At 24.6% G+C, this 13,157-nt stretch overlaps 4 protein-coding genes across 4 annotated transcripts; 1 reads left to right on the forward strand and 3 right to left on the reverse strand.

Annotated features, from left to right (window-relative positions):
- Positions 1-48: 48 nt before the first annotated feature.
- DICPUDRAFT_159376 (uncharacterized protein) lies at positions 49-1,794 on the reverse strand (the record flags this gene model as incomplete). The annotated part of the gene is made up of 3 exons (XM_003294339.1): positions 49-392; positions 912-1,425; positions 1,504-1,794. 3 exons carry the CDS (start codon positions 1,792-1,794, stop codon positions 49-51), a joined length of 1,149 nt encoding a protein of 382 aa, XP_003294387.1.
- A 237-nt stretch (positions 1,795-2,031) lies between these two features.
- Positions 2,032-3,888, reverse strand: DICPUDRAFT_51478 (uncharacterized protein). Its single transcript, XM_003294340.1, has 5 exons — positions 3,832-3,888; positions 3,324-3,758; positions 2,579-3,256; positions 2,267-2,513; positions 2,032-2,191 (listed from the first exon to the last, which is right to left on the reverse strand). The coding sequence occupies exons 1-5, from the start codon at positions 3,880-3,882 to the stop codon at positions 2,136-2,138; spliced, it is 1,467 nt and encodes a 488-aa protein (XP_003294388.1). The 5' UTR covers positions 3,883-3,888; the 3' UTR covers positions 2,032-2,135.
- A 5,574-nt stretch (positions 3,889-9,462) lies between these two features.
- On the forward strand, positions 9,463-11,652 carry DICPUDRAFT_43332 (uncharacterized protein; the record flags this gene model as incomplete). Its single annotated transcript, XM_003294338.1, has 3 exons — positions 9,463-9,666; positions 9,745-10,794; positions 10,834-11,652. The coding sequence occupies 3 exons, from the start codon at positions 9,463-9,465 to the stop codon at positions 11,650-11,652; spliced, it is 2,073 nt and encodes a 690-aa protein (XP_003294386.1).
- Positions 11,653-11,683: 31 nt separating this feature from the next.
- DICPUDRAFT_59013 (uncharacterized protein) lies at positions 11,684-12,922 on the reverse strand. The gene is made up of 2 exons (XM_003294341.1): positions 12,478-12,922; positions 11,684-12,402 (listed from the first exon to the last, which is right to left on the reverse strand). The coding sequence occupies exons 1-2, from the start codon at positions 12,874-12,876 to the stop codon at positions 11,824-11,826; spliced, it is 978 nt and encodes a 325-aa protein (XP_003294389.1). The 5' UTR covers positions 12,877-12,922; the 3' UTR covers positions 11,684-11,823.
- Between the last annotated feature and the right edge of the window lie 235 nt (positions 12,923-13,157).

Genomic DNA, 13,157 nt, shown 5'->3' on the forward strand with positions numbered 1-13,157 from the left:
GGTGTATGAGTGAACTTGGTAGTTACCGGTGCTGAAAATTTATTTTTATTACCCAAAAATCTTATTGTTTAAAAAGGTTAATTTTGGTGGTGATGTTGTTGTTGTAGTTGTAGTTGTTGTTGTTGTTAAATTTGTATTATTTATACTTTTATAAAATGGTATATTATATTCATCTTGATATTCCCCATTTTTTATTTTTTCTAAAAAAACAATTAATTTCTCCCAATAGTCTTCTTCTATATTTAGAAACTTAACTAATAAACTATGAAAAACTTTAAGAAATAAGATTTCAATTTCTTTATCTTTTTTTATCTCTAAATGCTTTATATTGCTTGTCAATAAAATTTCCCTGTCTTTGAATTTATCAAAATAAAAACATACTTCACTTTCAGCTAATATAGTAAAAATTAAGTTAGTATTTTATACATGTATAAAAGGATAATAATAGTTATATATACATTCCCATTTCTATAAAGTGATATAACTGAATCTGAAAAATTTTCCCATAGTTTATTTTTTACTGTTATTGAAATATCTGCTCTTATTCTTTTACTTTCCATATATAAATAAAATATAATTATACCGAATTTCAATAAAAAAAAAAAACAAAGATATTGTTTAATTATCTTTTAATTTAATTTAAAAAAATTTAAAAAAAAAAAAAAAAAAAAATTTAAAAAAAAAAAAAAAAAAATAATTTAATTATTTCAAACATTTTTTAATTTTATATGAAAAATATTTGAAAATTTCTATGAAAAAACAAATAAAATGAATACCCTTTTTTGTAAAATCTGGTTTACTAAATATTAATACACCAAATTTTTATTTGTTATCTTTATTTTTTTGATTATCTATTTACATTTATTGAACTTTCGTTATATCATTATTATTTTGTTGTTGTTTTGAATTACTTTTTGAGCCATATTTTTGTATTAATTTTCTGATCATTAAAAAGCCCCAATAGCTATTTAAAGAAAATGAAATTAAATCTTCAGTTAGGAATACCAAAGATTTATCTAATGGAAAAATAGACAAACGTTGAATAGAACCATAGGCTAGATAAACATTGAAAGGTATACCTAAAACACATCTAACAAAAAGAAAAGTGCCAACAAAAGCCAATAAAAGGGCATTATAGTATTTTGATTTGGGGTTTACATCTTGAATAAATCCTTTTAAGTTGAGTGGTATGGTGCTTAATTCTGAAAGTAATATAAGAGAAACAATAGGAATGAATGCTGGTCTGCCTTGTGGTAACATTACATATATATTTGAAGTGAAACCCATAATTGCATGTAATATCATAGCAATCCCATTTATTTTTGGATATCTATAACAAACATATAGATCCCATAAGAAATAACCACTAGAGATGGAGATTACTAAATAGCAAACACTAGATTCATAATAAAATATATCACCATGCTAAAATATAGAAAATAAAATTGTTAGAAATTTTAATTAGCTTTTTTATAAATTATAATTAATGATTTTAATAATTACCTCCAATACTTCGAATAGTGTTAAAAAACAAAATGGTAATACTAATAAAGCATGTACCATTGATATTATTCTCTGGTTCCATTCCAAACGTTTCTTTTCGTTTAATCCTATATATGCTTTCTTTGATTTTGATCCCAGTAAATGTAATGATATATAGTTACATTTATAAAATACTATAAAAAAGAATATTGTTGAAATTAGTATTTGCCCAAATAATTGACTTCCATTAAACTGATATTCATTTCTATAGTTTTTATAATAGTTAAAATCTAATTGTTCAATTATTGCCATTTTAATAAAAATTATTAATATTATTTATTATTTGTATTTATTATTTGTATAGTTTATTATTTATTATTTATTAAACACATGATTTAAAAAAAAAAAAAATTATATTAAAAAAAAAAGGTTTTTTATTCCACTATCTTTTTTAATATAATTATATTAAAAATTAACATGTTAAAACACACATAACAGATAATTTTATTTGAAAAACAAAAAAAATTAAAAAAAAAATTAAAAAAAATTAAAAAAATTAAAAATTAAATTTTATTAAAAATAATTTTAAATTAAAAAAATTGCTTATTAAAATAAATGATAAGAATTGTTTTTTTTAACAATAGAATAACTGATTATCGGAAATCTAGTTTTATTGAATATTCATTTGGTCTAAATGAAAAACCAAAATCTATAAAATAAAAAATAAAAAATATTAGTATTTTTGTATCTAATAAAAAAAATAAAAAAATAATTATTTACTTACTTGGTTTTTCATTTATTGGTTTATCATCAATTGAAGATACTTTGAAATTTAATAGAATATTGGTTAGAGATATATAAAGTTCATCTTGAGACATGGACATACCCATACATGCTCTTACACCTATTCCATAAGGGAAATAATTATTTGAATGGGATTCTAATAAAAATCTCTCGGGTTTAAATTCGTTTGGTTCATTATAATGATTTTCATCTCTAAACATTGAATAATATGATTGAAGAATATGGGCCTGTGGAAATATTAAAAAAAATTTATTATTTTTTTTATTATTTTTTTATTTATTTTTTTACTTACTCCTTTTGGGATTTTATAACCTTCAATTTCAAACTCTTCATTTACTTCTCTTCCAACACCATATGGAATTGGTGGGTACATTCTCATTGTTTCTCTTAATGAAGCATTAAAAAGTGGGGTTAATGGTCTGTGTGATAATTTTATTTTGTTACTTGAATTACTTGTGAGTTTGTTGCTTTTGAGGGCCTCTAATAATTCGTTGTAAATTTTGTCTTGATATTTATGGTTGTTAATCATTTGAATAATAAACCATTCCATTGCAATACTATTTGTCTCTACCCCAGCTAAAATTAATTCATTTGACATTGCTAGGATTGACTTTTCCTCTTCTTTGCCACCAAATTTACGATACTCTATTACCATAGAGTCTAAAACATCTCTTGGTGAATCCAAATTGATGGTTTCACAATGTTCTAAATAATATTTAAATAATATCTTTTTTAAATTGTCATTTGGATGTCCAAATATTTTTAAATATAAATAATAAAATGGTTTTAATATTTTTATAAAGTTTTGAACTTTAAAATGGGCAAGAAAATCGAATAGTTTTCTAATCTCTATAAGTACTTGACTTTGTTCCGAACTTGACCCTTCGTAAATATTTTCAATACGTCTACTAAAAACATAATCAAATACAATATTTGAATTAAAGTTCATTAAATTATTTCTTGTTTCAAACTATTGTTTTAAATAAAAATTTTTTATTAATATATTTTTTTATTTAGTAAATATAATTTTTACCTACATTTTGTCCCGATTTTAAAATAAATTTCATATGTCCAATAAGACTATCGGTTTCTTTTTCGATTGATGATATTATACTTTTAATTTTTTTACCACTAAATGATTTGCTTAATATCTCGTGATGAAATGCCCAATAATTTTCGTCTGCTGTAACAATACCTCTATACTTTTCTGAAAGAATTGATGTAATAGGTGATTTTAATCTTGTGTTAATTGATTCTGGATGTTTAAGATAAATTTCCCTCATAAAATTTGCATCGAATATAGCCATAACCATTGAATCACCAAACCAATATTTTCCAAATTTGCCACCATTGAATTTTTTTTGATCTTTAGAAAATACCAAATGAGCATCTTTTGACACATGTAATAAGTTTCCTAATAGTGGTACAGCCCAAGGCCCTTCCCATTTCCTATATGCAATATTTTTATACAACTTTCGATTTTAAAAAAAAAAAGTAATTAGATTCTTATAAATTTTATAAAATTAATAAAAAATAGAATCTTACAAAATCAAATATACAATAAAATAAAAATACAAAGATTAATACTTGAAACATATTTAAAAAATAAAATTTTTTTATATATTTTGTTGAGAGATTGTGTACCTACTCTAAGGCACAGTGTTTTTTTTTTAATTAAACAACAGGACAACAACAATAAAAAACCCTACTCTATAAATACACAAAGAAAAGTAACAAGTCAAAAAATCTAAAAAAAACTTTTTGTTTATAAATAAAAAAAAAAATTTTTTTAAATTTTGAATTTACTATTATTTTATACTATTTTATCTAAAAATATTTAATAAAACAAATTAAAATTAAAATATCTTTTTTTAAATTTTTTCTATTTAAAAAAAATAAAAAACTAGTCTTAATACTTTAAATTAACACAAAAAAAAATTTATAAATTTTTTCTATAGATTTTTTCATAATTCCTAAATTTAAAAGAAAAAAAGGATTTTTAAACAATATCAAAACAAAAGAATTTTTTGGAGATTGAAGAATGTGGTTGTTTGATTTATAAATTAATTATTGTTTTTTTTTTTAACCAACTATCTCCAATAACGAAGAATATAATAACCTCTTTTTTATTATTGTTATTATAATTATGGTCTTCTAATCTGATAATCAAAATTATTATTATTGTTTGTGAATATGTATTTCTTGGGTGGGGTTATTAATTTATAGTTATCTGTTAGTTATTATTTTCACTACTATCTTTATTTAGGCATATGTTTTTATTAATTAAATACTTGAAACAATAAAAAAAAAATAAAAAAATAAAAAAATAAAATATTTGAAAATACATTTTTAAAAAACCATAAAAAATATTATTTTTATTTACTTTTTATTTAAGGAATTGAAACGTTTTGTTTAATTCTGTTATTATGCTATTTACAATTTGATTTTTTGCTATTAAAGTTCCGCAATTTCTTTTCTTTCTAAATTACTGTGCTGTCTATAAATGATGAAAAAAAAAAATTAATATCTTGTAATAATTTATATTTTAACAATAAAAAAAGTTATACAAACCTAGCATCTTTTGTAACTCTCCAATAATAATCACAATAATTGCCTCTACCTAAATATTGCACAAATTCTTCATCATGGGTAATAATAATTAATTGGAAACCTTTTTGAGACTTTCTGGATTCAATAATATTTAATAAAGAGTTTGCAAATGATTCGATATTTGCACGATCTAAATGTGAGGTTGGCTCATCCAATGCTAAAATACCACAATTTGAACAAAAGTTTTCGGCCAAAGCTAAACGAATAACGAGACATGCTAACACCTTCTGGCCTGCGCTACATCTACCTCTCATATCTAGTTCGACATCTCCTTTGATCATTACTACACGATAGTTTATAGTTTTGTTTGCTGTACCAGATTCTTCAGATCTAATTTCGATTGTGTCGATATCATTGCCCTTATAAGTAGTTTGCCAAATTTCTTTAATTGAACGATTGATTTCATCCATTTTTAAGTTGTGATATTTCATTAATGCTTTGTCAAGGGCTTTGTAGTATTTATCTAAATCTTTGCCAACAGTATCAGTGGTATGCAAACGGATTAAAAGACTCTTATGTTGTTCATCTATACTTTTGTAAGTTTGTTTTGAAAGCTCTCTTTGGCAATTACTAATCTGAGCTTCTAATACACTTGTTGAACCTGTGATTTGATCGAAACGTGATTTTAAACCATTTAACTCTTGCTCCACTTTAGATGAATCTATTTCTAATTGGGATTGATGCATTTCTTTAACCAATTCGGATTTTCTAATGATTTGGTTTGTAATTTGTTCTAAATTTAATAGCTGTTGACGGTAGGCAATATTATCAGCAATTGCACGTTTGGTGGCATCTTTACCAGATAAATTTTGTTGAATGGTTGCAATATGTTGTTGACCAGTATTATAATCATCAGAAATAATTTGAACCTTCTCTTCATGTTCGGTGATCTCTTTTTGTAGGTCGAAAATTGATTGTTCTAGTTGATTAGAGTCTAAATTTGATATTTTGGATTGCAATTGTTTAATTGACTCTAAACGATAAGAGAAAACATTTTTTTCTTTTGAAAAGGTTTCAATTCTTTTTTCATATTCACTTTCTTGTTTTTGAAACTCTTTTTCAAGTTTTTCAATTTCTTGCTCGAGTGAAGTTTTGGTGCTGTTGTTGAGTTGATCTATTTCAATAACTAATTGTTTATTTAATTCCTGTAATTCTCTTTTATTTTCCCTTAAATGATCAATAATACCATCTGAAGACTTCATATTTGTCAATTTATTTTTCATTGCGATTAAGCTTGAATTCTTTTCGAATAGATTTGATTGAACCTGTTTTTGTTTTTTTAAATGCACTTGGATTTCGTTATTTGTTTGCTCAAGTTGCTTTTCATGACTCTCTATATCCAGTTCGACCTCTTCAACAGTTCTAAGATCTGAGCTTTGTTTTCTGATTTCATTCTCCTCTTGATGAATTTCACTTTCGATTGTATCTATAGTTTGTTTGATTGAATCTGTAAATTCCAAAACCTGTATTAATTGTTGTAATCCTTTTAATTTTGTTTCTTTTGATTCATATTTTAATTTCATTGATTCATAATCTTTGTTTAATTGATCTCTTTCCTTTGATAATGAGGATTTTTGTAATTCTAATTTTGGGATTTCTTCTAATAATAACGAATATTGATTAATGATTGGAACGGTATTTTCAATTTTTGATAAAATCTCTTTAGTTTCTTGAATATCAATCTTTAATTTTCGTGTTTGATTCGGAATATCTTTACGATGGCACTCCAGGTTATGCACAAATGATTTTAATTTATTGTTATCATTCATTTCAGTTTTACACAAAGAGCACTCTTTATTATCATTTGCTTTTTCAATGTATTCCTTATATAGTACATCTTCAGATTCTAATAAAATAAATAGTTTCTCTTTATTCTCTAATACTTTTTTGAAGTTGGAAATGATATTATTGATTTCGTTTGAGCAATTTGATAAATCTAAATTAAGCAGTCTCCATTTTATTTCTTCCCCATCAGTTTGTAAATTAATTAAATCTTGAATTGAATTATCATTTCCTAGTTGATTAATAAAAACAATTAATTGACCCACTTTCTCTTCATTTTCTTTTAGCTGTGCTTGTTTATTGGATAATTCAGGTTCAATTTGATTAGTTAATTGATAATCAATTTGATTTTTAGTTGATTGTAGCTTTTGAATTTCATCATTGATTTCATTGGTTTTAGTTTGATCCAACTCGTTCTTTAGCAATAATGGTAAATTTATTTTATTTGACAAGTATTTTATTAATAACTCTTCTTCATTGGCAGTATTATCACCAACAATTGGAGCTAATTGTAATAAATTATCTTTGAATTTGGTTTGTATTTGAATTGATTTTTGCTTAATTTCGTTTCTTTTTATATTTAATCTTGTACGCGATGATAATTGCAGGTTTAATAATTTTAAAGAGTTTTTAAACTTTGATAATGATGATTCTAAATCTGCACGATGAGAATTTAAAGAGTCCAAAATCTCTTGATTTAATTGCACTGTTGAATCAGATTGAATATCATTAACTTCTTTTTCCAATTGTTTAATTTCTTGTTCTAGCTTTTCAATTTGATCAATTGATTCTGTACGTTCTAAAACTTCTTTATCAATTTGTTGAATTTTATTTTGATTAGTTTGAATTTGTTGTGATTTCGATTGACAAGATGATGTAATTTGTTGGAGTTTTACCCTATTTTCATTTAAAGTATTATTGGTTACTGTTATATTTTGCTTATAAGATTTAGATGTGTTGTTTATAGTGGCAGTTAACATTTCATACTTTGACTGAATTTGATTAATAAATTTTGTGACCTCTTCGTTTTTATAGGGTTTGACAAGGGATGAGAATTCATTCATTCTATAACGACTAATAAACTCGTCCATTTGCTTATCACGGTCATTGCTGACATGAACCTGTTGTTCGATTTGTGATTTTAATTTACCAAGTTGTTGATTCTTTTCTTTTAAATTTTGGTTTATAAACTCTTTTTCATTAATTAATCTTTCTAAATTATCGGTCAATTCTTTTTCAGCGGTTAACATCACTTGAAGTTCATCACTGAATGTCGATTGCATGAATACCAACTCTTCATCAGACTCTTGAAATACTTCTGTAAGTGAGTTGAATAACTGGTTTTTCACTTTTTCCATTTCTAATTTTCTGGCATTTAAAACATTGATATCATTCTTTAATTCACGCAGTTTTAGCTCTGCTCCTTTAATAGTTTGAAGAATCCTTTGCTTTTCCAACATTTCGATTTTAATAGAGTCTAAACTTTTGCTGCCGGTTGAGTATTGATCTTGCATTCTTGTTAAGTCATTCTTTATTCTATTTACATTCTCCATATGGGCACTGACAGTTTCTAATTGAAGTTTTAATTCTTTAACAGTGGTGGTCAATTCTTTTCTTTTATCTTTTAGTGATTTTAATGCCTTTGTATATTTTACAGCAGAAAATATTTCATCAAATTTTAGTTTCAATTTGCTACTCTCCGATAGGGGCCAATTTGACTCTTCTTGATGACAAAAAATTACATGTTTTAAAATTGGTTTAGCTACACCCATTAAATCCGGTATCTCTTTATCTAAATCGCTACAACGAAATGACTTGCTAACCTTTTGACCTTCGCTTGTATATGATTGTAATGATGCATCAATTTGTTTATATTCTTGTTTATTCTTTGTTTTTTGAGTTAATGATAAAGATCTAGATGCTACAATAGGCTTGCCAATAGGATTCTTAAACCTTAATTTAATCTGCGCCTTTACTTCAGACTCTCCCGCTATTTTAGTATCATGTATGAATGCTTGACCGCTTGAACAATTTGGAGGCATTTCACCAGTGCATGAATATTTTAAACATTCTATAATTGTCTAATTAAAATTAAAAGTAAATATCAAAACCCTTTTAATGGTAACTATAATAAACAATACTACATACCGTTTTACCTGCACCATTTTGACCAACAATTAATGTTAATGGTGAATAAAAATCAATGACGCTTGATTCTTTTGGATCAAAACTACGAATACCTTGAATTAATAATTTTTCGATAGATGTCATATATATTATTTAAATAAAATATATAATGATAATAAAACAAATGTATAATAATAAAATAAATAAATATTGTTTGTACGGTTTAAAATAATTATTAATTAGTATTAAAAAAAAATTTTATTATTAAAGCTTTGGCAGAAAAATTTTAAATTAATTTTTTTTTTAAATAAAAATAATAATTCGAGGTAAAAATATTAAAAAAAAAAAAAAAAATTTAAAAATTTAAAAAAAAAAAATTCTTTCAATAAAATATATTAAATTATTTCTTTTTTTTTTTGTTTTTTTTTTTTTTTTGTTTAAATAAATGGTTTATATAATTGGAAATAAATAAAACTATAATTATTTCTTCACCCTTTTTAAAATGTAAAGATCACCTTTTTTTTTTATTTTTTTTTATTTTTAAAATTTTTTTTTTTTCAATTTTTTTTCATTTTTTAATTTTTTTTATTTTACTTTGATTTATTTAATTTAATTTATTTAATATCCTTTTCAGTTTTTATTAATTAATTTATATAAATGAATACAACTTTATCAAGAAAAATTCAAAAAGTTTTAGAAATTAAATTAGATTCTAAAGATTTATCAAATGCACTCGAGGAACTATCCACTTTTTATACAGCAAATTCCATCAGTGCAAGAAGAAATTTGCGAAGTGAAATAGAAAAAAGATATTTAGACATTAATATAGAATTTTTAGATCAATTTAATCAACTGAATGATGTAACTATACTTAAAGTATATAAAGTAAATTGTTAATAAAGTTAACAAATTTTAATAATTAAAAAAAAAACTATATAGAGTATAAACGAATTAATAAAGGATTTTGAAGAAATTAAAACAGGTTGTGATGATATTTGCAATCATTTAAATTCGACCAATAAGGTGTCAAGCAAATTATTAACAAATGCGAATATGTTAACAGAAAATTTGAAAGATATCGAAGAGAAAGAGAAATTATTAAATGAATTTTATAAAAAGTTTAAACTAAGCCAACAAGAAGAATATTCGTTAACAAATAGCACTGATATTGACTCAAATTTCTATAGAGCTTTAGATAGGTTATCAGAAATTCAGTTAGAGTGTAAAAAGAATCTAATTAATAATCAATACCAAAAGCCAACATTTGAAATACTGGAGCAAATTAATAAACATCAAGAAACTGCATATCGTAGACTATATGGCTGGACTAAAGAAATAATAAAATCAACATTGCAAAGAGAAAACCCAACCATAGAATCATTTAAAGATAATCAACAAAACTCATACAACGATAGATCTGATAATATAGATTCAAGACAACATGAAGAGTCATTAAAACAAAGAAAACAATCATCAATGTTACCACAGGCATTAGGCTCATTACAGACAAGACCATTACTATTAAAACATTGTTTGGATGAGATTTCAGAGTATCGTTCAAAAACAATTTCCACAGGTTTCATAACTGCTCTATCTTTTGGAGGACCCAATGGTATGCCAAGACCAATAGAAATAAATGCCCATGATCCACAAAGATATTTAGGTGACATGCTGGCATGGATCCATCAATGTTTAGCCTCAGAATTTGAATTGGTTTCGACTATATTATCAAAGGTTACAATAAAAATTAATGATAAGATTAATGATCAGCAACAACAGCAACAAAATAGTGACCAACAAAACTCAATAGAACAAGATGAAGAGCTTATCGATCCTATTTTAAAAGTTTTAAATGATAGCTTTGAATGTATAAATAGACCATTATCAATTAGAGTTGAACAAATTTTACAAAGCAAACCAGGTATTATAATAACATATCGTATGATATCATTGTTAGATTTTTATTCAAGAATGGCTATTTCAATCTTAGTTTCAAATAAAAAATTATTAAACCAACAGCAACAACAGCAACAACAAATTATAGCTAATAATAGAATTTCAAATATATTTAATTTAATTAAATCAAATTGTTTATCAGTATTTTTCACACAAATTAAGGATCATTTTGATAAATTAGAAAGATCACCAACTATACCATCACATCAAGATTTATTACCAACTAATGAAATTAAAGATTCAGTTAACAAACTAAGCGATTTACTATCGACATTTAATGGATCATTAATACCAATAGATGAAAGAGAGAAAGAATATATTCCTGTATTTAGTAGTTTTATTCAAAAGATCATTAACTTAACAACATTCTCTGCAACCTCTTCTAAACTACCCCTAATCAGTATGGCAGTATTTATGATCAATAGTCTTAGCTTAATTAAAGGAGTTTTAGAAAACTATAACTTTACCAAATCAAATTTAGAATTATTATCTTGCCAAATAGAGGCCCATATGGACACTTTGGTTGAGGAGCAAACTAGCGAAATTCTACAACAAATGGGAATAGGTCCAAAACTTTCAATTCTTCAATATAGCGATAATAAAACACCACTATCTCAAAATATTGGCATGGATAGACTATCAGTTGTACAATCTATAAGACAGTTTGATAATTGTTTAGAACAAAATTTCGGTTCCTTGGCTATGCCAAATTGTGAAAAAATTTCAGATACCGCCCTTAAAGTCTACTCTAAAAAAAGTGTTTCAAATTTAATATCGGTTGCTTATTCATCTCTTTATAAATCAATACTAGATCCATTTAATCAATATGACGAGCCAAATCAAATTTTCCAATATAAACCTGATCAAATTAAAACAATGTTAGATATTTAATAAAAAAAAAAAAATAAAAAACTTTGTTTTTATTTATAAAATATAATAATAAATTTTATTATTAATAAATATTTTTATTTTATTAACTAAACTAATCGATATTTTAATACTGTTTTTATTGTTTTTGATGTTATAATTTGTTTTAATTTTTTTTTTAGTTTTTTTTTTTTTTTAAAAGTTTGAAGAGATATTGTCATGTAAACCATCAATTATTGAGCCCATTGAAATACAATCCCATCTTATTTTGCATTCTAAGGCGGTTCTAGGAATTTTAGTTTGTCTTGCTCTTGCCATTGATTTTGAAAGATCCATCCAACCAATTTCTTTACCATCTTGTTTACTTTCAATAACTTTCTTTTGTAAAATTTCATCCTCTTTAGAGGACCATGGTACCTCCCTAGACATGCACGATTTAAAATATTGATATCTACATTGAATGTCAGTACGGGTACGAATTTCACTTGCAACATTCTTCCAACTTTGACCATGCTTTTCAACCAATATAAATAACTTTGCTTCCTCTTCCTCATCCCATGAACCCTTTCTAATTGCAGGACATAATACACGTTTCCAATGTTGAGCACATTGGGCACCTGTTTTACCTCCTCCAATTTGTACTGCAATCTTTTTCCATTGTTTATCACCATTTTCATGTACTAATTGTATTAATTTTGAACTTTCTTCTTTTGTCCATTTATTTGGAGGATTTCTTAATCCTCTACTTGTTGTTTTTTTAAACGATTTATCTTGCTATATTAAAATATAAAATATTAATATTCAATTTATAAATTAAAGAAAAAACATAAAGATATAAAATTAACTTACACCTCTTAATCCACTTTCGAATTCTTGAAATAAATGGGATAATCTTTTTTGATCTATTGCCAAATCATTTTCTTCAACACCATGCTTTTTTAAAAATTTTAACATTTCATTATTATTATTGGTACAATCGAAAATTAAAAAAAACTCTATCAAACTATTTAAAAATGAACTATTATTAATTTGAAACTCTTTAAATTCTTTGAATAGTATGCTTAAATTGATTTCATTATTAAAAAAATCATTTATAAGGTTGGATAATTGTTCTTTTTCTATAATATTTGTTATGAATGTGGAAAAGTATTCCTTATATTGTTCCTCCAATTCTTCATCTGAAACTGCTTCATTTTGAATTGAGTTGTTTGATGAGTTTATAAAATTTGGTGATGGGGGTTGTGACATTTGGCCAATATTAAAAGTTTGGTATAAAGATGAAGTAGAATTTGGTGAATTTGGTGAATTTGGACAATAGTATGATGATGAGTTTGAATTTTGAATGGGTGAAGCCATTATATAATTATGGGTTTGATTTGGTGACATTTGTTCATAACTTCTTTTTTTTGAATCAATATTGATAGAAATTTGTGCTTGGTTTGTTTGTGATGTTTGATAGTCATAAGGAACTGAATTATTATATTCTTGTTTTATTTGATAATCAACAAAATTATTTTGTTGTTGTTGTT

Source organism: Dictyostelium purpureum, assembly GCF_000190715.1.
Source record: "Dictyostelium purpureum unplaced genomic scaffold DICPUscaffold_550, whole genome shotgun sequence".
NCBI classification, from domain to species: domain Eukaryota; phylum Evosea; class Eumycetozoa; order Dictyosteliales; family Dictyosteliaceae; genus Dictyostelium; species Dictyostelium purpureum.

What these genes read in the sequence shown, in the direction of transcription:
- DICPUDRAFT_51478 (XM_003294340.1), bottom strand. Translation starts at nt 3,882, where the DNA reads ATGTTTCAAGTATTAATCTTTGTATTTTTATTTTATTGTATATTTGAT. An exon ending in GTTATAAAATCCCAAAAGGA is followed by an intron (nt 2,514 to 2,578) that starts GTAAGTAAAAAA and finishes ATATTTCCACAG; the next exon opens with GCCCATATTCTTCAATCATA. An exon ending in ACCAATAAATGAAAAACCAA is followed by an intron (nt 2,192 to 2,266) that starts GTAAGTAAATAA and finishes TTTATTTTATAG; the next exon opens with ATTTTGGTTTTTCATTTAGA.
- DICPUDRAFT_59013 (XM_003294341.1), bottom strand. Translation starts at nt 12,876, where the DNA reads ATGTCACAACCCCCATCACCAAATTTTATAAACTCATCAAACAACTCA. An exon ending in TCGAAAGTGGATTAAGAGGT is followed by an intron (nt 12,403 to 12,477) that starts GTAAGTTAATTT and finishes ATTTTAATATAG; the next exon opens with CAAGATAAATCGTTTAAAAA.